We start from the raw sequence: 20,996 nt of genomic DNA, 5'->3' as shown, positions 1-20,996 counted from the left end.
ATTTCTTTTTCCCATTAGAGAGTTGATTTCCAAACATCATTAGCCTCTCACAAATCTCACTTTAATGGAATAAATCAAACACAAATAACAAACAAAATTAAACGGAATACTGTAAGAGGAGAAAAATTGCGTGTTCATCATTTCTCTTTTCATTAATCTTTCTTGAATTTATTCAAATTCAAAAGTTGAATAACATGTGGAAGTGCGATGAGATATATGAGTGTGAAAATCATTATTTATAAATATGGCTTAGTCTTATTTCAATCATTTTCTTTAGAAAGGTAGTAAAAATACTCATAAGTATATTGACAGAGATATTTATGTTCTCCATGGTGAAACGATTTCTAAATTTTCTCAAACTGGGGGACTATTCCTTTCTTTTTAGGTCGGCAGGGGACTATTTCCTTTCCTTCTGGGTCGGTTGGGATTATTCCACTTTAGGATAGGAAGAAGTAACTGAATTTGAATCAGGAATAGTTGGGCTTTGCAGGTATGTATATGGATCTTTACGTCTCTTGGGTTACATATTTTGGTGATCCACAAATGTGCAAGTTCATGAGCTGCAGGAGAGACACTCTTTGGGCCTTGGGCCTACTTTTCTATTCATCTGGACCCAGATGCGATGGGCCTTCCACTTCTGTGGTCTCTCCAATTTTTTGTGGATATTTATAGGACATGATTATTTGATGAGAAAATATTCCGTAGAGGTGTCAAGTGATTAGGTTTGTCCGACCACTTAATAGCAAGGTATTGTGTTGCTATGCATAGAACTATTGTTGGGCTCAATGAATGGAACACACTGTTGCTCTTTTATTTTGCCAGGGAGGCTAAGCGAGCCAAACACAAAGTGTTTCCAAATACCATCCAATTCATATAGATACAACTTTTAATGCATATAGATCCGTTTTCTTCTCATGAGAGAACAAATTGACTCATTGGAAAAGTCTAAAAAATGCAACAAAACAAAGTGGATTTGTAGTCGTCGTGCTGGAGATGACGCAGCGGAGCAGGCGAAGTTGGAGAGAAATGGGTGGTGGGCAGCAAGTTGAGATGAGGCGGACAATGGTAAAACGTTGGGGTTGGGAAGTAATCCCTTCTAGTCCGAAATGGGTTCGTGTTTGGGGAACCTCAGGAGTTGGGAGTAGTCTGAGGCGGCGGCGTTGCAACGGTGGCGGGGCTAACATTGGTGAGGGTGACTTGAGCGAAATCCGAGTAAGGTAGGGGATTTTGGGTGAAAATCATAATCCGAAGAACATCATTCAAGTCTAGAAACTGCATTATTCAAGCCTTGCCTCAACGGAGTTTCGCCAAGGGTCACCGGAAAAAGCTCTTTCACATCGGAAAAAGAGAGTCCCGGCTTCACAATACGCGTGACGATTAGGATAAAAATGCTCCAAGTAATTTTGGAGAGAAGGAAAACAAAATGCAAAGACAAGAGCTAATGCATTGGACTACTTCTCTACTTTTCATTTCTCTCAAAAATTAGAAGTGGAGGTGAGAAAAAACAGCTGTTCTACTGCTACGTAATGAATTACAAATTACAAAGATGAAGAGCTGTACACAAGAATTGGAAAAGCTCGCTGTTTGGGAATGATTACAAACTCCCCACATTGAACGGGGCAGCACTAAACTTTATATCGAAAAATCATTCCGAAACAATTGGGAAAAAAGAGTTAGGGCGAGTAATCCGGCTGTCAGTTCCTGACGCTTGCAAAACTTCACCGATCCCACATAGCCTGAAATATCGCGGGTCTGTGCTTTAACCAATGCACCATCTCCCTGTCCAAATGAGATTTATTCACAACAGCGTCCAGCATTGGACTGCCGATAACTCTGGGAGAGTTATCGAACGACCATATTCGATCCTTTGGCCAAGGTCTCTGCGGCTGCTTCTCCTGAAAAGCAATCGAATATATGAGCAAAGCCACATCTCGAATCAAACAAACTTAAAGGCATATAGATATATGAGAGACCGAAACTCACCATCCTTGCTAGCATAAACTTCACTGTCCTTGGGCCATAAACACGCTGCCGTGAAGGTTTCTGAACCTTGGCAGTAGAAAGAACTGAAGTTCGGTAACTGACAAGCAACCCCTACTCGCTCTTGCCAGGCTACAATCCGGCTCTGCACTAGTCTGGTTATACCAAAAAATAAGCTGCCCTAAACAATAGTTTTCCCCATACGTCTTGCAATACTCCTGAAAACCTGATCCCAGTTTCTCGGTGTACTTGGGGCCTAGGTCAAGTGGACTAATGTATACTGGTGGCGAAGTTACACTTTTGTATTCCTGAGAGTAGAATGAATCTCGCTTCAGATTCAGATAGCAGAATTGCAAATCAATTAGAAAACTTTTTAGAGGTTCTCATTAGAAGGACGTACCCGTATTCTAACAAAACAACGTGTGTAAGCATAAATATGGATCAAGTCAGCAGCAGCATCGTTTCTAGACTTGTATGTACAAGGAAGATTCCGGACTTCATCTCTCAACCTTCAAAAACAAACCAAAAATTCCCATAAAGTTGGAATCGTTTACCGAGTCAAAACCTAGCATAAGAAAATTAACTCATGTGTATGTTACTCACCATAATAAAGATCTTTTAAGTTCCTTCCATATGTCATCTGAACCTGATGGATCACGAGCAAGGATCTTTGTCCGTAGATCATTTAGCAAGTGTTCCTCCACATGAGGAGCCATGCTCTGAAGAAGCTCCTGTACAAGTGATCCTTCTCCCTTCCACAGAAAGGAAACAGCTTCTTCAGGACTTAACCTTTCTAGCGGAGGTGGAGCATCCTTGGGGTTGCCAAAAGCGCATCTCATAACATACCTCACCTGTAGATATCATTGATCAGATCTTCATACAGTGGAATAGAATACGACAAAACGACCACTTATTGATAGCAGAGAATATCAGAATAAGGATTTAAACATTAAGCCTCATTAGGTGTAGTTTCTCCGTACAAAACAGTCTAGATAAATTTGAGAATCAATTAACATGCATAAATATAGACAACAGTCAAATCTGTGCAGAAGTTTGGCAACAAAAGTGATAAAAATTGCAAGCTAAGCAAAACCATTAATTTCAAAATCTTCACATCATGCAACATTCTATTGTGAAACCAGTATAACGAGGCCCACCCACGATAAGCCTATACCACAGTAAGATTCATTATGTCATGATAATGTCCTAGACCACAACCTCTAAGTACTATAGATATCTTACTAAATATGTTTATCAAATATTTAACAAAGACAAAAAGAAATAAAAGGATGATAAGTCTCTTTACACATAGGAAAAGGGTAATCACCTTGTCAAGAGTTACAGCCAAATTCTGAAGCCTTTGGTTGTACACACCCTCGGCCTATCATGCAAAAAGAAATGGTAAGCCAGGAGCAACCACAAAAAACATGATCTTAAAAGGACACACATAGACAAGTAAAAAAAAAAAAAATCACCTGAACCTCAGCATCACTTTTCTCAACCTCAAGGCAAATATCTGAAAAGTACTTCCTCTTTTCTTCCAAATTGTGCTTTAAAATCTCCTCAGGAAGCTTTGTTCTTTCAAAATTTATAAACCTCACCTTCAACCAAAATGAAAGGGAATAAAAATAATGACAGTTGATTTCCATAATTACTAAAAAGTAAAAACAAAGGCAGCAGAAAAACAACATACCAAGCGAGCTGAATATGCAATCACCCAATCTGGCAACCCACCCAGCAAGCAACTGCCTAAACCAGCCCTTCCCAACTCAAGATAGTCCTCCTCAGATACTGAATTTAACTCGCAAGCCTCCAGCATTAACTGATGACGATCAAGAGTTCCATGCCACTCTTTTAGCACCTGATGAATGGACAATAATCCAGTTAATAAAAATAAAATGACTTTAAAGGATAAGGGAGAAGAATACCCACAGGAATTCCTATCTTTGGGGACCAAGACTGAGGTTGAAAGAAAATATCTTAGTTCCCTCAAGAGGAATCTGATCCTCTAAGTATTAAGTGCAGCCATTACTTTTCTCTTACCTTTTGAAAAGCACCTTCGCCTGTTAAATTCAAGTAGCTTCCCCGGCAAACTTGGCTGCCACACAAACAAACTGACGCTTCGTATTCTTCCTTACTCTGTCATAAAAATAGATGAGCACAATCGTTACATGTGTACTTGTGTAGTTATGTAAATTGCAATTTAGTGTACATGAGACCAAGAGGAAAAAGAGTCACACCTCTGTAACGGAGTTGTAATCGAATGTCACCTCCTCACCATATTGAATCTTTCGTACAGTGTAGATACCAATTTGGTAACGGCCATCTACAGCAGTAACTCTGTATTCACCAAACACTAGATGTTATAGAACTAGCAGGAAAAGTTCAAGCAAATCTTGCAATTACAAAGCAACACTAGATTACTACAGGTACTTCTGTCCAATATAAGACAAAGCCTTCTTGTTATCATCATATAAGCCTTCATAACACACAGAATCAAGCCATATCCTGATACTACTCATATATTGAACTCCAGTGCTAAGCAAAAAAGAATTATTGTTTATCAAGTGCGAATACAACCATTAAAATTCCAGTAATAAAGATCTGAAAAGGCATGTTCTGACTTCTGGCAGCCAAACATTAAATGCTCCTCAAATCATAATACAAACCAAGACACAAAGGTAACAATAGTACACCATTAGCAACAAAGGTAACAGTGGTGCACCATTAGAAACAAACTACAAAAAAATAAAAAATAAAAAACAAAAAAACATCCATATGAAGCACAATGCTTACGGAGATATAATAGCTTAAATGTAAAATATGTGAGTGAATTTATAACTAGCAAGGTGACTCTGTTATGTACACCGGGAAGTTGAATTGAAAGTCCTGACTAACAAAACTAAAACAATAGAACTTACTTTGCTTCACAATTAGGTCGGCATGAGTGACAAATTCTACTTGCGTAGTTTGCCTTATGCATGGCATCAACAACGACTAAATCATACCCATCAGCATCACCCTGACAAACAATAATGAACAATCAGATGCTAATCCATAAAGCATGTACATAACTACGTATGAACTTGTGCAAGTGAAAAGCACCTTGGGCCTTTCGAGATAAATGTTGTAAAACTCTGGAGCTGGATCTTTGTTATTTTTCTGCAAAGATCGAATCCCATCTTGCTTCTCGAACCATTTCCAAACAGGATAAACCTATATTATATTAAGTGTAGAAATTAGCCAATCACAAGATCAAAAATCAGTTTAACAAAATTTTACCATATGATTGCATGAACAAGTTATGCACTACTTTTCCATGGGGTTTAACTAAAAATTGGACGAAAGTATAAGATAAGGCAGCATCGTATAAAAGTATGGGATGATTAAATGACTGAGAAAACAACTCCACAAAAAAAAAAAAAAATGGAGCCATACCTCCCCCAAAAACTCAACAACAAAATCTTCTTCTCCAAAGCCTTCTTCTTTGTTGCAAACAACACCAAGCCCCTGGTCATCATAACAAATTAATAATTACACAAGATTAAATAGTCATCACCTAATTGCTTGACATAAATCCACAAAGTAACGCATCAACAGGGAATAAGGCAAAAAGCTTACCTTCCTATAAGCAACATACTTATCATCACGTCGGCTCTCTATGGCCTTCAAAATACTCTGACACATCCTAACAGTTCGGACATCACCATCCTTTTCAGCACCTTTTAGGATTTCTTCAACAACAGGATGCAAGGGATAGATCATAGGAGTATTTCCACTCCCAGTGTACCGCCTGACTTGCTTATTCAATGTGCGAAGGAGCACATCTTCAACAAACATATGCTTCTCCACAAGATCCCAGTCCAACTCCTCTGGCATAGAGTCAAGTAAAAGATTGTGGCTATATGGATCAATTCCGTAAACTTCTTGCTCTATAACCTCTTCTCCAAGCATTTTCCTTGGCTTGTAATCCTTTACTTCAGGAAGCTCCATATCAGACTCCTCAGTTCCATTCTTCTGAGAATTAAGTTTCTCAACATAGTCATCTGGTAAAGATACCTGCATTTTCCGTTTCACATCCTCCTCATTGGATACAATAACATATTCCTCAATAACTTCATATTTCCTCGTAACAGGAGGAACCAAGCTTGATTTTGTCATGCGAGCACCCCACTCCCGATCATCAGTCATAGAATCAAAACCCTCATCAGGTGTAAAGCTTCCATCTGCTCTTGACTGCCCCGTTTGACTTTGTGACTTCAATTCGGTGTCACTTTCTGTATCGGAAGAAGTACTATCACTATTGCTCTTGCTATATTCAGAAGACTTGTCCATATCATCAGAGGTTTCACTTTCTGAATCCATAGATTTTTTATTCAATCTGGATAAACGCCTTCTGATTTCTCGATCAGATGCATACTCTCCATAATCCATACTACCATTCACAGTGCCATTACTCCTATTCGAGTACTTCCTTTCAGTAGCTACTTTATTGAGCTTCCTTCTACACTTGGAGGATGAAGAGAACCCTGCAAATGTATCATCTTCCCATGACTTAATCAACTCATCTCTTTCATGAGAAGACTTAGAAGCGGCTTCTAAACGTGTGGCAAGTTGAATAAACAATGTTATAATGTGATTCATGTCTCCAGCATCCCCCCGATTCTTTGCTCTGCAGCTCAGAAAAATAAAATGAGAGAGAGAGAGAGAGAGAGAAAAAAAAAACTTTTATCACATTGTTAAGGAAAAAAAGGTGCTGAAAAATACATCATGAACCCATACAACAACCAAAAAGTGAAACAGAACTCACTTTATTGCATCCCTGCACATTCGACTGATATCCTCCTTCACAGAACTCAATCCCCGGCGTATGTAATGACCATTTCTCATTCGATCCTGAATTTCAGCAACCTGGTAAAGAAAAGGAGGTAACAAAGTTTCAGACATATTTATATGAAATTGAACGTAAACATAAAGGAAAAAAAAGGGAACCAAATCTAAAAACAAGACAAAGATAAAATATGATAAAAAAGCATCTCAAACATGAAAACAATCAAAGCAAATGACTACCAGTACCTTGGGCACAAAGAAATCATAGGTATTCTCCTTCATGATATCCTTCAGACTTGAAGCAACAAATTCTTCCATCTTCTTGTAACCATGTTCAGATTTCTTAATGGACAACCGCCTCATGCGAGCATCCCTAGATAGAATGGATGAGGACCGTCTAGCATCAAATAGTTTTGAACGTTTGTATAAACTTCCCCGGAATGAGAGATTTGCAGTCTCTCTCTTATCCACACTATCGAAGTACACTTTCAGTTCACTAAAATCATCCATATCATTGCCTAGAACCTTACTTCTAGAAACAGATGAAGATTTCTCACTGATCTGTTTCAGACTCCTAATTTTCGAATGGGATTCCTCAAATATCTTCATACCAGATGAACTTCGGCTCTTAATCCAGTTCAGATTCTGAAACTTAATTACCAACTCGCCAAACTGGTTGCAACCTCTGATATCTATGGTAGATAAACAAGGAAATGAACTAAGGATCTCTTCAAGAGTGTGCGGGGTGATGTTGGTGCAACCAATCAGAACCATAGAGTTAATCTTTTCTTTGCCGTAACCACTCTGCAAACAAAGAATTACATTAGATTTATGAGGATGTACATAGATGCCTACTGTTCTGTGATGCAAAAAAATAGCAAAACCTACCATAATGTTCACAATCACGGAATCAGTGCAGTTGGGACCCAAGGATGAAAAATCAACCTGTCTTGAAATATCCTTATAAAACCTGACAGCAGCTCTCCAGTGCTTACAGGTCATAGAAGCAAAGATAAGGGAATTCATGTCTAATCTCAGAAAATGAAAGATTCGCGCCAGCACTTGCCCATCTAATAAACCCCAGCTTCCCGTCTCTGAGCCATAACTCCTACTCTCTTCTGTGTAGATAGAAGCATCACCACATAGATCCTCAAATGTGGATTCATCCTTTTCAACTGTTAGCAAATCATCTCCCATGTCATAGTCATCTTCACTTTCATCAACCAGCAACCGGGCTCTCTTGGCAATACGGGCATCAACATCTGACGCAAACCCCAAATAGATTAATGCATGAATAAAACGAAACTTCATGACGAACACCAAAGTTCAAGTTGAAAGGAAATCAAACCAAAATGTACATACAAAAAAGATTGAGGTCAAGGAAAAGAGAAGATAGAGGGCAAATGGACATTAAATTGAATAGATCATACCTGTTTTCCAGTACATATGCTTCTCCACCTCTTTCTTTGGCTGCTTTGCATTAATCCATGGATCTAGAACATCATTTATGGCCGCAGCAAACTCCCGGCTTTTGTAAGATTTCATCACCAGTTCATGAAGCTTTCCGCATGTATAACCAATGAATTGAGGGTGCAGGTTGTGCAGCCAACTCGACCTTGTGGTCAACTCTTCAAATAAAGCACTTTTAGATTGTGATGAAGCAAGTCCTGAAGTATCACGAGATCTTGTGTTCTTCTCCTGCCGATTCAAATTAGTAGCTTCCGAAGTCTCTGTAGCAGATGTCACTGGAACCCAGACTTTATCAAATTTCCGGAAAACACTGGTATGTTTTAAGATCACTCCTTGATCAACCAAGACCTGTAGCTCAGAAAATGATGAAGGTACCTCGTTCGTGCCCAGCACCATCAAGGTAGTACCAGTCACCCAAGTGCAATTGCAGCTCATCGACTGTGCAAATACGGTCTTTTTTGGTGTTAGTGGATGTAATGCATTTCGAAGACCCCTGTGACTGTCGTTCACAAACTGGTTTCAACTGGGTATCACCTTCTCCCGATGATCTCTTCCCATCACTGCCTGAAGTATATGACCGAGAAGACCTTGACGTATACCTCTCCATACCACGGGCTTTTATGCGAGGCTCAGAAACAAATGAACCATGGTCTTTAACCACACATGCATTTATCCTGACTACCGGAAGCATAGTTCCTATTATTCCTTTTATGACAGTAGGCTTAATTTGAGTTGTTCTGCTCATGCCACTAAAATCACTTATCTCATCTGGACATGAAAAAGCCCAAGTAGGTAGATCAAGTCTTCTGCTTTGCGAAGGATAGTACAATTCATCTTTTTTATGCCATCGAGGGTCTTCATAACCAGACTTTGGCATCTGGCATAATGGGAAACCATCGTTTACAACAAATTTCTTTCTAGAAGACCTCTCTTGTGATGCTTCATCATTCCTCTTCCAATCACCACCCTTGCATGACCACCGACCAGAAAACCAGTCATCAGAATCACCACAAGCAAACCCAGCGTCCTTGTCAGAAGGTGCAGTCAGCCTAATTTCTGCAGCTTCCTTTATTTTAATGTCAGAGTATCCAGGTTCCTCGGTTTTCTGATCATGCTGTTCCACATTGTGGCCTTGACTGAAACCTGTGCATGCCAATAGATGCGTAAGTAAAATACTTCTCGCAAATAAAAATACAATTTTTAACAACAATTCACGTCCTTTCTAAATTTCACATTCTATGTTGTCTGAACATCAACTTGACGTCCTATTTAACTCCTAAAAAAACTGAAAAACCAATGTAAACCACTACCTGCAGTGTTTTCCCATCCATCTCGTTGTGCATATTCAAACGACATCTGCAAAACTTCTGCAAAATGACAAATATAAAAGAGGACAAAAAAATGAGATATCTCCACACAAAAATATAAATAAATAAAAAATGAAGGTTAAATTTGTTACTTCACAACAGCAAAAATCAAATTTCAAAAAAATAAAATAATAATAATAATAAATCAGATAAAACATACCTCCAATAGCTTCAAGCTCCCTGCCGGGAATTACTGTCAAACCCTCCATCAGAGCTCCAACCCTTTCTTCAATACGGAGATCTTCTAAAGGCTCAGAAGCAGCTCCACCAACATCTGGGCCAAATCCTGGTGGTAGCAAAGTGATCGCTGCCTCCTTCCCACTCTGAGCATCATATTGCCCAGTATCTCCGGTATCTGCCAAAAGATTACCGGGAGCTTCTGGAGGGCTTACTAGTCGAGTTATAGAGTCTGATACAATGGATGGGAAATGTACGGTCACTAGTGGTGAAACTGCATTTTCAACAGTTACCCACCTATCACTATCTGAGTGCTTGACCATGTGGTCAGACATGAGAGCCCCTTCTTCAACAAGTGATTTAAGCTCACACAACTTTGAAGGTCCACGTTCTACACCATAATAATCGAGGTAGAACCATTTCCCGGTGGATGAATCAGCAATAACCGGGACATGTGGTGGTGTGTCACATATATCCATATCTTCTTCCATCGAAAGCAGCTCTTCAGGAGGGGCTACACTGATAGGACTCATATGAGAATTTTCGGTGCAATTTACACTTGGAATATGAGATGGTTCTTCTTTGTGAGACTCACTGGTGGTCTTTGTCTCCACAGATACATTAATATCAGGGACAGTGCTTCTATCTAGAGATTCTTTAGCAGTTGAATGTGAGTCTTTTCCACAGGGATCCTTCTGCGTCAGCTTATCTTCTTGCCCCCTATTACCGTAATGGGAGTTGCGCCTTTCACTTGCTCCGCCCTTTCGACTTGTGTCTCGATGATTATTAGGTCTAATCCGATCATGTGGGGACCGCTCCAAATGATTTGGAGTGTGATTCCTGCGGTCGTGGTATCGAGGTCGATCTTGTGGAGACAGACTCCGGTTCCTGTGACCATATTGACGGCTCCTATCATATGGAGATCTCTCCTGACCATATGGAGATCTCTCACGTCCATATGGTGATCTCTCACGCCCATACGGTGATCTCTCGCGGTAGTATGGTGACCTCTCACAGACATATGGAGATCTCTCATGGCTGTATGGAGATCTCTCACGCCCGAATGGTGATCTCTCACGGCCATGTGGAGATTTCTCACGGCCAAGTGAAGATTTCTCACGGCCAAGTGAAGATTTCTCACGGCCATGTGGTGATTTCTCCCGACCATATGGTGATTTCTCATGACCATATGGAGACCTCTCATGGACATACGGAGATCTTTCACGGCGCAATGGGCTTCTATCCCGGTGATCAAAATAACGGGCCCGATCACGTGGGGATCGCTCAGAATGACCTGGAGGTCCTGGACTTCTACCATGCCTGTCATAAACTACTCTGGAAGACAAAGTAGATTCATAAGGCCTGGAGGAGTACTTGTCTGATGCAACTCTTGACGACGAAGAATTCCGATAAGACCTCTCCACAGAACTGCGTGAATAATGCTCAGAGTGGGCAGAGCGATTGGTGTCATCAGAAACCCTACGAAATTTTGTACCTGGATAATCGCCATAGTCTCCATAGTTCTTCCGCTCACCGATACTTGTATCAGTACCAAACCTTTTTAACCGATTAACAGAAGGGTATTCTCCAGGGTGGCACTTAGCATTGCTGTGCTCATTTCTGTAAGCACCGTCCTCATCAACGATTTTGGAACTGATCCTCGTCTTCCTGTCAGGGCCACTCTCCCACCTGGCATTACTCTTGCTCTGCTGGCTTCCACTTCTACTAAAGTCTTTCCTTCTGAAAGGATCATCATTTGAATACTTCCCGGGAGGTGGTGTACGCTCACGTTCAAATTTCCAGCTCTTCTCCTTACCCATATCATACCTGCGGAATTTACCGGGAGTGTAGTCATCTCTGGCCACTTCCCCTTTCTGCCATCTATCTGGAATGAACTCACCTTTCTCAATTTCATCCTTGGGAGGTCTCCACGACCCAAATTCAGCTTCGACTCTTCTGCTCCTCTCTGGAACAATCTCTCCTTTCTCTACGTCCCCTCTTCGCCATTTCCCTGAAAAGGACTCTGATTTCTCCACCTCACCTCTCCTCCACTTCTCACCAACAATCTCTCCCTTCTCAATTTCACTTCTTCTGGACTTCTCAGGCACGAATTCACCATTTTCCTCTTCAACTTTGGGCCACTTCAAAGTCCCCAATTCACCCTCTTCCACTTCCTCCTTCTTCTCCTCAGCATTTTCACCATTCTCAGCTTCCTTAGTAGCACTGTTAGCACCTTTATCCAATCCCAGTTCACTTTTTTCGGACTCCTCGTTCTTCGAAGACCCGGGGTTCTTAACAACCTTCTTCTTGGGCTTCATTACCTTCACTATCTTCTTCTTCTTAACCGTCTTGGAATTGAAGCCATTGTTACCGTTCTTGCCTCCGCAAAGCGTAGTCTTCTCCTGAATTGGAAAGGTGTCCATGATATTATGCTGCAAAGGCATGCATGCGACGCCTCCATCGCCCATGGAAATCCCAACCCTCCGCACCCAATCCGAAAACCCTATCTGTCCCCTTCCCCGGGGCTATGGATGCTCATACTGCAATTCGGTTCAACTGGGTCTTCCCCTCCTCAATCCGCGCTCCAATCGAAAACCCTATTTCCAAAAATTCAACAAACAGATCAATACAAACCCAATGTAGGGTTTCAATGTCGAATACAACGCATGCATAAACAAACAAAATATGAAGAAAGACCCAGAATTCCAAAACCTCTGTAATTCAAAACTCTAACCCAGAATGCTTACAAAACAATCGAAATCGAAAGGGGGAAAATACCGAGAAAATTGACGAGCTGAGTGAATAGATCGACGAGAAAATATAGCTTGACGAAGCGAAGGAGCGCGCGAAAGCAAGAGACTTGACGAATACAGATCAATAAACTGCGAGAAATCGAAAGCTCGAAGGCCAATCTCTCTCTGTATCTCCGCGTCCTGTGTCTCTCTCTGTTCGTTCCTCTCTCTCTCGTATGATGTTGTTCTTGGTCTGAAAGACGAAACCTTCGTGGTAGTATTTATTTATTTTTCCCTTTGGGCTTGTACTTTCATTGCGAGAGAAGTGTTGAAATTACCATAATAGCCTTGGGGAGTTTGGTCCACGTGGAAACGGACTCCAGTTAGTAGTTTCAATAGCACAAGAGGTCCACTTGAACTGTGACTCGTCCACATAATGGATAACCTAGCATTCCACGAGATCCGAATCTAAACCTCTCATTTCTATATGAAACGGAATACCACCAAAGTATAATACTGAATGACTGTTTGAAAATTAACTCTATGTTTTCTTGTTTTGATAGATGGCTCATTTGAACTTTTAAATAACTAAAAGTGTTTTTTAATAAAAATATTTTTGGAATCAATCTTTAGTTAAAACACAAGTGAGTCTTGATAAAGCATTTGAAAGTACTTTTGAAATCAAAAATATTTTTTTAAATAATTTTCAATCATTTTAAAAACACTTCAAAACGAACCAAACATCATTGCAAATACAATGTTAACTTCTTGTTAAATATTTGCATTCTAATTCTAAATATATTTATTATAATTTATTCTATTCACGTGCTTCGTTAAGCAAATGAAATCTCTCATTGCCTAGCTTGCTATATCTTTCTTGGAAGTTTTAACGAAAAACTCGCAGTACTATTCACTTTATCGAAAAATCATATTTTTACACTAAAAAGGCAAACATGATACTATTCACTTTACCCTTTATTTTGTCCTTATCGTTAAAACTCAAAGTTTTCAAGTCATTTTCATTAATTATTCTTATATTGAGATGTACAAAGTCACTTTAAGCAAGTTATAAATTGACTTGGTTCAGTATGCTAATAAAACACATAAGAAACAAGGAAAAAGGAAATCAAACTCATCAATTCTTGCACCTTCGACACTGAAGCACACGACAGAAAAAAAAAACATTATAAAAGTAACTTGAGTAAGATCATTTTTTTTGTTGATGTATAACAAAATTAACGTTACAATATTTTTTTTTTAAATAAACTTATAACTCAATTGATTAATAATATTTACGCTGTGCAAGAAAATTAGTTTCCAATAAGTCAGTTGTATTAGCATTCGAGTCGGAACGTATAGATTTGTCCCGAACTACCCTCCTGCACCTTGAAGAATGAAAGATGGTCCAAAAGTAAATCACATGATTAAGCATCTAAAACTACATTAATGAAATCCTCTTTATCAACTAAAAGATGGTGAAAATACATTTTTGTCTTTCATCCCAACGAAAAAAGTAAGAACAGTGACGTAATTTTATAAAGCAAAATTTTGCTTTTTAAAAAAAAAAAAAAACTTCACTTACATGTAAGTTTATCATCTCTAATTTAACAAAAAAATAAAAATAAAAATGAAAAACAACCTCTCTCCCTCCCTCCCTCCCTCCACTTTCGCTCTCACTTGCTTCCTCTCTCCTTCAATTTTAATAACCAAAGTAAAAATTTTCACACACTTCATATGTGGGCATATACTAGTATTGAATAAGAACGACAATGATGCATAAACTGGGGTTTAGCCTAGGTAATAATACGTGTGAAGGGTGTAATTGTCATCGTGGGTGAATGGTAGGGTCCATGTGGGGTAGGGCAAGGTTATTTTGGTAAACGTGGTTTTGGCGCTCAACTGAAGTTGAGCAAAATAATTTTAGGAGGCAGATTGCAAATGTGGAGGGAACTCCCAACTCCCTAGGCGATTGTGTTTGTGGTTCTCAGGCTTTGGAGTTGTACTGTGTTGGGACTCCTTGGACCAAATGCAGATTAGGGCAAATTTGAAGGACTCGTTTCCAAAATATTTGGAACTTCCCAAGTGTCTAAAGCAATTTAAGCCCATCATGACAAACCCACTGTTAACTAGGATGATTTGCACTAACCATACAACGCACTAGATTAGTTATCTCACACGGTCATGTCAAACGAAAACATATCATGACAAACCCACTGTTAACTATGATGATTTTAAATGCAATGAAGAGCACAATTCCAATTTTTGAAGATCTAACTATTGGCACATGTTTTTTTTTTTTGGTCTACTAGTTTCCGCAATCCTCATCTCTGCTACATTTATTTTTTGCACGTATCGATGTTTAACCACTCAACATTACGTGTTACAAAATATTACTAGCCTTATTGTCGTCCTATAAATTTTTCATAGAGCTTTATTGGTCTCTGGTAAAATATAAAATAAACATCATTGGTTACTTGGATCGTGGTGATCAATGAGTGAATATTTGATCAGATTCTTTATTGGGTACTCACAAGGCCCACATACTCGTGCAATTTGACTCTTACCAATAAGTCTCATGGACCCAAAGCTGAACTTTGAGGCTCAGAGCCTCTATCCACCGCAAGATGGGCAGCATGGGCTTCGGATTCCAAGGGGGAAATAGTAGTACCCTTCTTTGCACTACCAGCCACCAGAGAACCATTTGAGTCACGAGCCACAGGTCCCCAGGCCCATGGAACCGGAAAGGAATCATCTCCTAATCCCTTCTATCAAATCTTACCAATCAACAAATTCGACTTTTGAAATTGGATCAAATTTCAAAAACTCGGATTTGTTGATTGGTAGAATTTGATAGAAAGGATCCAGAAATGATCTCTTTCCCATGGAACCATCCTCCTTAGACCATGCCCCATCAAAATTTACTTTAATGATATTAACTGGACGTGAACACCAAAAAGACTGTGTCATCCTCACTCGAAGATAAACCATTAGGACTATTACTAGAGGCTTCCACAAGGGATGAATCCAAAAACTCAAAAGCTGCTTTAGTAGCTCGAGAAGCCGTGTTTCGCTCAAGGCTGCTGGTCGTTGAGACTACAATGGCATCGCGATTTCCAAATTTCCCAGCAAACAAACGAAGCAATAGTATAGACCCTCATCTGGTTTTCCCTACAGGAGGCCAGCCACAACCTTGAGAGCTAGGAACCGCGTGTCAAAACTTGTGATGATTTGGTGGTCAATCCGCTAGTTAAGAGCACTAGCAAACCAAACACCACACGTCCATGGACACAAAAACAGAACACGTTCATCTGATTCGGGGTAAATTTGGAAGGGTAATTGATTCATCTCACATCCAACCTGCACTGCTCTTCCCTCATCAATGGATCAGAGCCATTTGTTTTAGACCTCAATGGCACACATACGTGCTCTTTGACACAAAAAGACACAACATTTTTGTGTCATTTAGAGCAAATAGCATAAATAGGTATTGCGTATATCTGAACTCACAAAAAAACAACAAGAGAAAAGAAAATAAAACCAGTCATGTGGCATTCGATCAGTGGCCTCATTTTTCACATGGGTTGGTATGTAGTAGTCAACCAACTTATGCGGCAATTGATTTAGTGGTGCCATCTATTCATCCACAAATGTAACTAGGGTTTGTTAAGCTGAGATGAGACATTGAGCCATAACACACCATATAGTTACTCCATGATCCATTATGCTGTGGATAATCGAAATTTGAGCTGAATTTAATGCACTATAGAAAAATTGGAGAATGTTTCAAAAGCAAGAAACTCTCTCTTGTAATCATGACATAATTTTGACGACGTTATTCATTCGATAAATACTTATTACGTGTTCAAAAAATATATTATCGATTCAATACTTATCATGGATTTAAAAATGAACCACTTGTATAATACTTCAAAAGTGGTCAGTCTATGATACCAAGGCATTGATGAATTTACGCAAAACAAGAAAAAACCAAACCCAGAAAACAAACTCAACCAAACCACAAATACACAGAAACCCTAGAAAGAGGGATTTACAAAACACCCAAGCAAGGGAAAACCAAACCCTAGCTAGATGCCTAGCTTATATCTTTGTTGAATCTTATTGCCATGAAATATAAAACAGCATTCCGACATATTTGGACCCTTTTTCTAGTAAAACTGTAAAATCTTAAAGCAATCAATTAAAAAAATTACTGATTCGTCAAGTTTAGACAATAATATAATCTTTGGCTATATAGATCTTTAAGTAATCGCAAGCATTGAAAATACAGATGGTTCTAAAGAAAATTAAATCCATCGTTCTTCTGTACCGATACGGTACATATCTAACTCCGATAATACATAGTTACATCAACAAAAAGCACTTAAAAACAGAACACATCGTCAAAACATGAACGGCGTTGCTGAGAACGCTGCAGGTACCATGGTCGGCCCGTCGTTTCTCCTGAAAATATTGGTAGAAATGAACAAATTAAAATTCCATAAATGAAATATATATGTGTGTATATATACACACACACATACAACCTAAAAAAATCAAACACTAATCCTGTGATAATATAATTACCTCGAGTAGTACTGAAAATCATCGCTAGTAGTATAACTGAAACTTGGAGCTTTGGCCCTTGGCCATCGACCTTTGGCTGATGTCATCTTCTTAGATTGAACGTTACCCTCATGACCAGAAACAACCCCATCCTCTGAGATTGCAACAAGAGCTGGCTTCCATTGATGACCTCTTCCAGATTTGGAGCTTCTCTCATGGGTTGATCTCGTCACATGATTTTGGGTTCGCGTCGACGATGAACGGTAACACGAACCCAACTCCAAGAGGAACTTCATAATTCTGGTTTGTTTCGGATCAGTTTAATTTGTCAGGTGTTGTAGAATTAGCGTGGGATGGAGGTACTCGTAAAGGTGTGACATTTGATCTGTTTCTTTCGCTAGTATTTATAGAGAGAGATAGGGTTAGGATTTTTTATGCTGACGTGTAGTGTCTCTATTTTTGAAATCTAAATGGATATGTTACTGTGTTGATTTATCCTTATCTTATCATCGTAATCCGAAGGGGTCTAATACGTTTGGTTTGCCTAATCCAATTGTTACACCTTCCACAGGTACTGTGCACCTCTTGATTACTACTTATTACGATGTGTGTTAATTATCGTAGCATACTATATTACCTATGGTAGTATGGTTATTAGTTAGGATAATTACTATGTTAGGTTATATACATGTGGCCAGGATATTGGATGGAGCCCGAATATGTTCGAATTTCAGTTTTTAACAAAATTTTATACGATAAGGAAATTTAATATTATTAAGAAATTCTAAAATAACTGAATTTTTGTTTTTAAGAATTTGTAAATTTTCTTGTTTGGTTGATCTAAAAGAATAATGGAATTTGAATACGAAATTAGTGTTTGTATAGAGTCATTAACATATAAATGAAGATAGTAGTTAGGAAAATGTGTCAGTAGTGGTGGCGGCTATGGGTGGTAGCGGTGTCAGTGATAGCGATGAGTTGTGGGGCCCACAACGGTATGCGGTCGTGGCGGCAGCTGTGATAGTGATGATGATGGTGGTGGTGGTGGTCACTCATGGTAAGTTTTTTTTATATTTTTTTATTTTTAAACTCTCATTCATAGAAATTTGTAAATGACACATATTTATATAGAATTTAAACTTGAGAATTGGAGGTCCTAGATTCTTTCTTGTCACATCCCAGCCTGGGGCGGATCACTTCCCGGGCTCGCTCCACCGCCGTAGCACGATATTGTCCGCTTTGGGCTTACCATTCCCTCACGGTTTTGTTTTTGGGAACTCACGAGCAACTTCCCAGTGGGTCACCCATCATGGGATTGCTCTAGCCCCCTTCTCGCTTAACTTCGGAGTTCCTACGGAACCCGAAGCTAGTGAGCTCCCAAAAGGCCTCGTGCTAGGTAGGGATGGGAATATACATTTAAGGATCACTCCCCTGAGCGATGTGGGATGTCACATTTCTTCTTTTTTTTTTCATTCAAAAATTTTAAATTTCTATATTTATGAATCCAGAGAAATTGATGCATATTAATTTAAATTCTAATTTTTTACTAAATTCCAAATTTAATATTTTGGTAATCTTTTTTATTTATTATTGTAGTCTAGTACGAATCTTCGTGAAAGTTTGACAAGATTTTGGAGTCTTGAAGATGTGTAATCTCTAGCATAACATCGACAAAAAAATACTTAATAAGAAGAGTCTATGATATCGTTTGTAGGCTAAATTATTAGTTGTTCGAAGGAATGGAGATCAGTGGAAATTTAACTTGATTATATATTACTTTCATTTTGGTTTTTATATCTTCCAAACATTTTATTTCAATATTTCCTCCATGATTATAGTGAAAACTATATAAAATTTGGATTAATTTCCAATTTTCCTCCATTACAAGGAATATTCTCTTGACTGCTGTGTCAATTTTATGACTCTAAGTGGAATGTCATGTAATCAAATTTGAAGATATATGTCAATTCTATGTGAATAGACATATGAGAAAATGTGATGTCAAATAGTTTTTTAATTATTTGATTGTGTGAGTCCCATTAATGCACTAATTATAGATTTTGAAATTTTATTTTAATTGATTTCTTTTCAAAAATGGGTCTTGCAAATATCGTTTATAAAAAAAACATATAAGTTGAAGGAAGAAAAAAATCTGACTTTACCAAGTTAGCTATCAAATTAATAATTGATATTTATCTTTTGATATCTCCATCAGAGATGATGTTAGAGTTATTAATTAGTTAGCCTCATTGGTGACCACCTACCCAAATTGAGAAAAATTGGTGTTGGGCCCCTATCTGCACATTGGAGTCTTATTGGTCTATCAATTAGTTGGCATGGGCCTAATAGATTTAAGGCCGAACATAGTGCTACAAGAAGAAAGAAGTACATATGAAAAATAAATGAGTAAAATGCCGCACTATCGAGGGAAGCACCGACACTTCTCCACCACAACAATGGCAGTTCATGCGCCCTTTCCCAGATATTTTATTCCCAACAACAATCAGAGCCTCAGGGAAAAACGAATAGGAAAAAATTGTCCTTCCCAACCTCCAAATCTCCTGACTAATGGGGATGCCTGTAATGGTGTTGGCTTAATTGTCGAGCTTAAATATGAGGATGAGTGCATGTGCGCTTAAATATGTCGTCTGTCTGTTCAATTCAAAGACTTCATATAGTAACGTAATAGATGGGAATTAGGCCAACTGATTAAGGTAGTATGCATGTTTTATTGTATTCAAGTTTGAATCACATTCAACTTCATTTGTAAGTAAGAGGTCTTAAGTTCGATTATCGTAATAGGTAAATTTGAATCACATTATTATTAGCTTATTGTGAGACTAAACTTTCACCCTCCGCCTATTGAAAAACTCTTTAATCGATCGATGGAAAATTAGAATATTGCAGTTGTTTAAAGAATAATGGAAGAACTAAAAATCCTGAGGATCATATGATCATCAGAAGTGGAATATAGTGGGAAAAGATAGCTCAATTACCCCACTTTGTATCCCCAATGATTGCTTGGATTAGGAGCATCAAATTCCCTCCCTTAAGAAAAAATTTCAAAGCACAACTCCTTCATGTGAAAGAGAGAGATTCATAAAATAAATGTGTATTAATTCAAATGGTAACTACAATGGAAATGTCATCATTTCATAGAGTAATGGGGTTTCAACGGTCCACTACCATATTGTTCTCAACTTAATTTAGGTGCTGAGCACTTGCATAATAATGTGGATTCAATCTGTCGGTGGCTAATCTAACATCTAATCTGACAAAATATATCGTTTATCCAAAAAAAAAAAATTACTTGCTAACTCAACATGTGTAGGGTTATCACATAAGTTATCAGTATGGATCTAGATCATTGGAACAATTTGAACAATTAGAGTTAGTTTGGGTCGAGTTCCGCTCTAATGTCATGAAACAATTTGAGGCACACTGTAAAACCAATTGGCAATATATGGGCTAATCTACTCCTTATAACACTCGTAAAAGTACCCTTATTATTTTACGTGGGATTCATAATTTCACACCTCAAACAAGAAAAACCTATTATTCAAGACACTACTGTATATATATAAGCTAGATTGGTTGGTAGGGTGAAAATCACTATGCTTAGATGAGTTTATATTTCACATAAATTAAGTAAGCAGAATTGCCTAATTGTTTTGACGTGGCATAAATGTCGTCTCACCCTACTGATTAGAGGGCACATACATTTCCATCTTCTTCAATCGTTCCACTACAAACATAACAGAGTTCGAGAGTTCTCGGTATTGCTTTTCTTCATGGTTCTCATCGCATGCATGTCTGGATTTGGGGTTGGATAACCTGCAAATTCCGTATATACAATACTGTGATCTCTAAGCACTAT

The 20,996-nt window shown here is 38.6% G+C and overlaps 2 protein-coding genes across 2 annotated transcripts; both read right to left on the bottom strand.

Annotated features, from left to right (window-relative positions):
- Window positions 1-1,442: 1,442 nt before the first annotated feature.
- Window positions 1,443-12,820, bottom strand: LOC103944498 (histone-lysine N-methyltransferase ATXR3). The gene is given in 22 exon segments (XM_009354958.3): window positions 1,443-1,895; window positions 1,984-2,055; window positions 2,058-2,288; window positions 2,381-2,489; window positions 2,584-2,831; window positions 3,308-3,361; window positions 3,456-3,581; window positions 3,674-3,841; window positions 4,024-4,119; window positions 4,221-4,320; window positions 4,902-5,002; window positions 5,086-5,196; window positions 5,419-5,490; window positions 5,602-6,652; window positions 6,791-6,891; window positions 7,057-7,614; window positions 7,699-8,072; window positions 8,241-8,652; window positions 8,654-9,423; window positions 9,591-9,647; window positions 9,808-12,421; window positions 12,603-12,820. Coding segments are annotated over 21 exon segments (7,473 nt in total). The 5' UTR covers window positions 12,293-12,421; window positions 12,603-12,820; the 3' UTR covers window positions 1,443-1,718.
- Window positions 12,821-16,779: 3,959 nt separating this feature from the next.
- LOC103944497 lies at window positions 16,780-17,501 on the bottom strand. The gene is made up of 2 exons (XM_009354957.3): window positions 17,141-17,501; window positions 16,780-17,017 (listed from the first exon to the last, which is right to left on the bottom strand). The coding sequence occupies exons 1-2, from the start codon at window positions 17,413-17,415 to the stop codon at window positions 16,957-16,959; spliced, it is 336 nt and encodes a 111-aa protein (XP_009353232.1). The 5' UTR covers window positions 17,416-17,501; the 3' UTR covers window positions 16,780-16,956.
- Between the last annotated feature and the right edge of the window lie 3,495 nt (window positions 17,502-20,996).

The sequence above is a fragment of a genome, unplaced genomic scaffold (genome assembly GCF_019419815.1).
Source record: "Pyrus x bretschneideri cultivar Hongxiangsu unplaced genomic scaffold, Pyrus_bretschneideri_v1 Contig12, whole genome shotgun sequence".
Lineage (NCBI taxonomy): Eukaryota > Viridiplantae > Streptophyta > Magnoliopsida > Rosales > Rosaceae > Pyrus > Pyrus x bretschneideri.
Note: the sequence above shows the minus strand (reverse complement) of the source record. Positions and strands in the feature narration are given on the sequence as shown.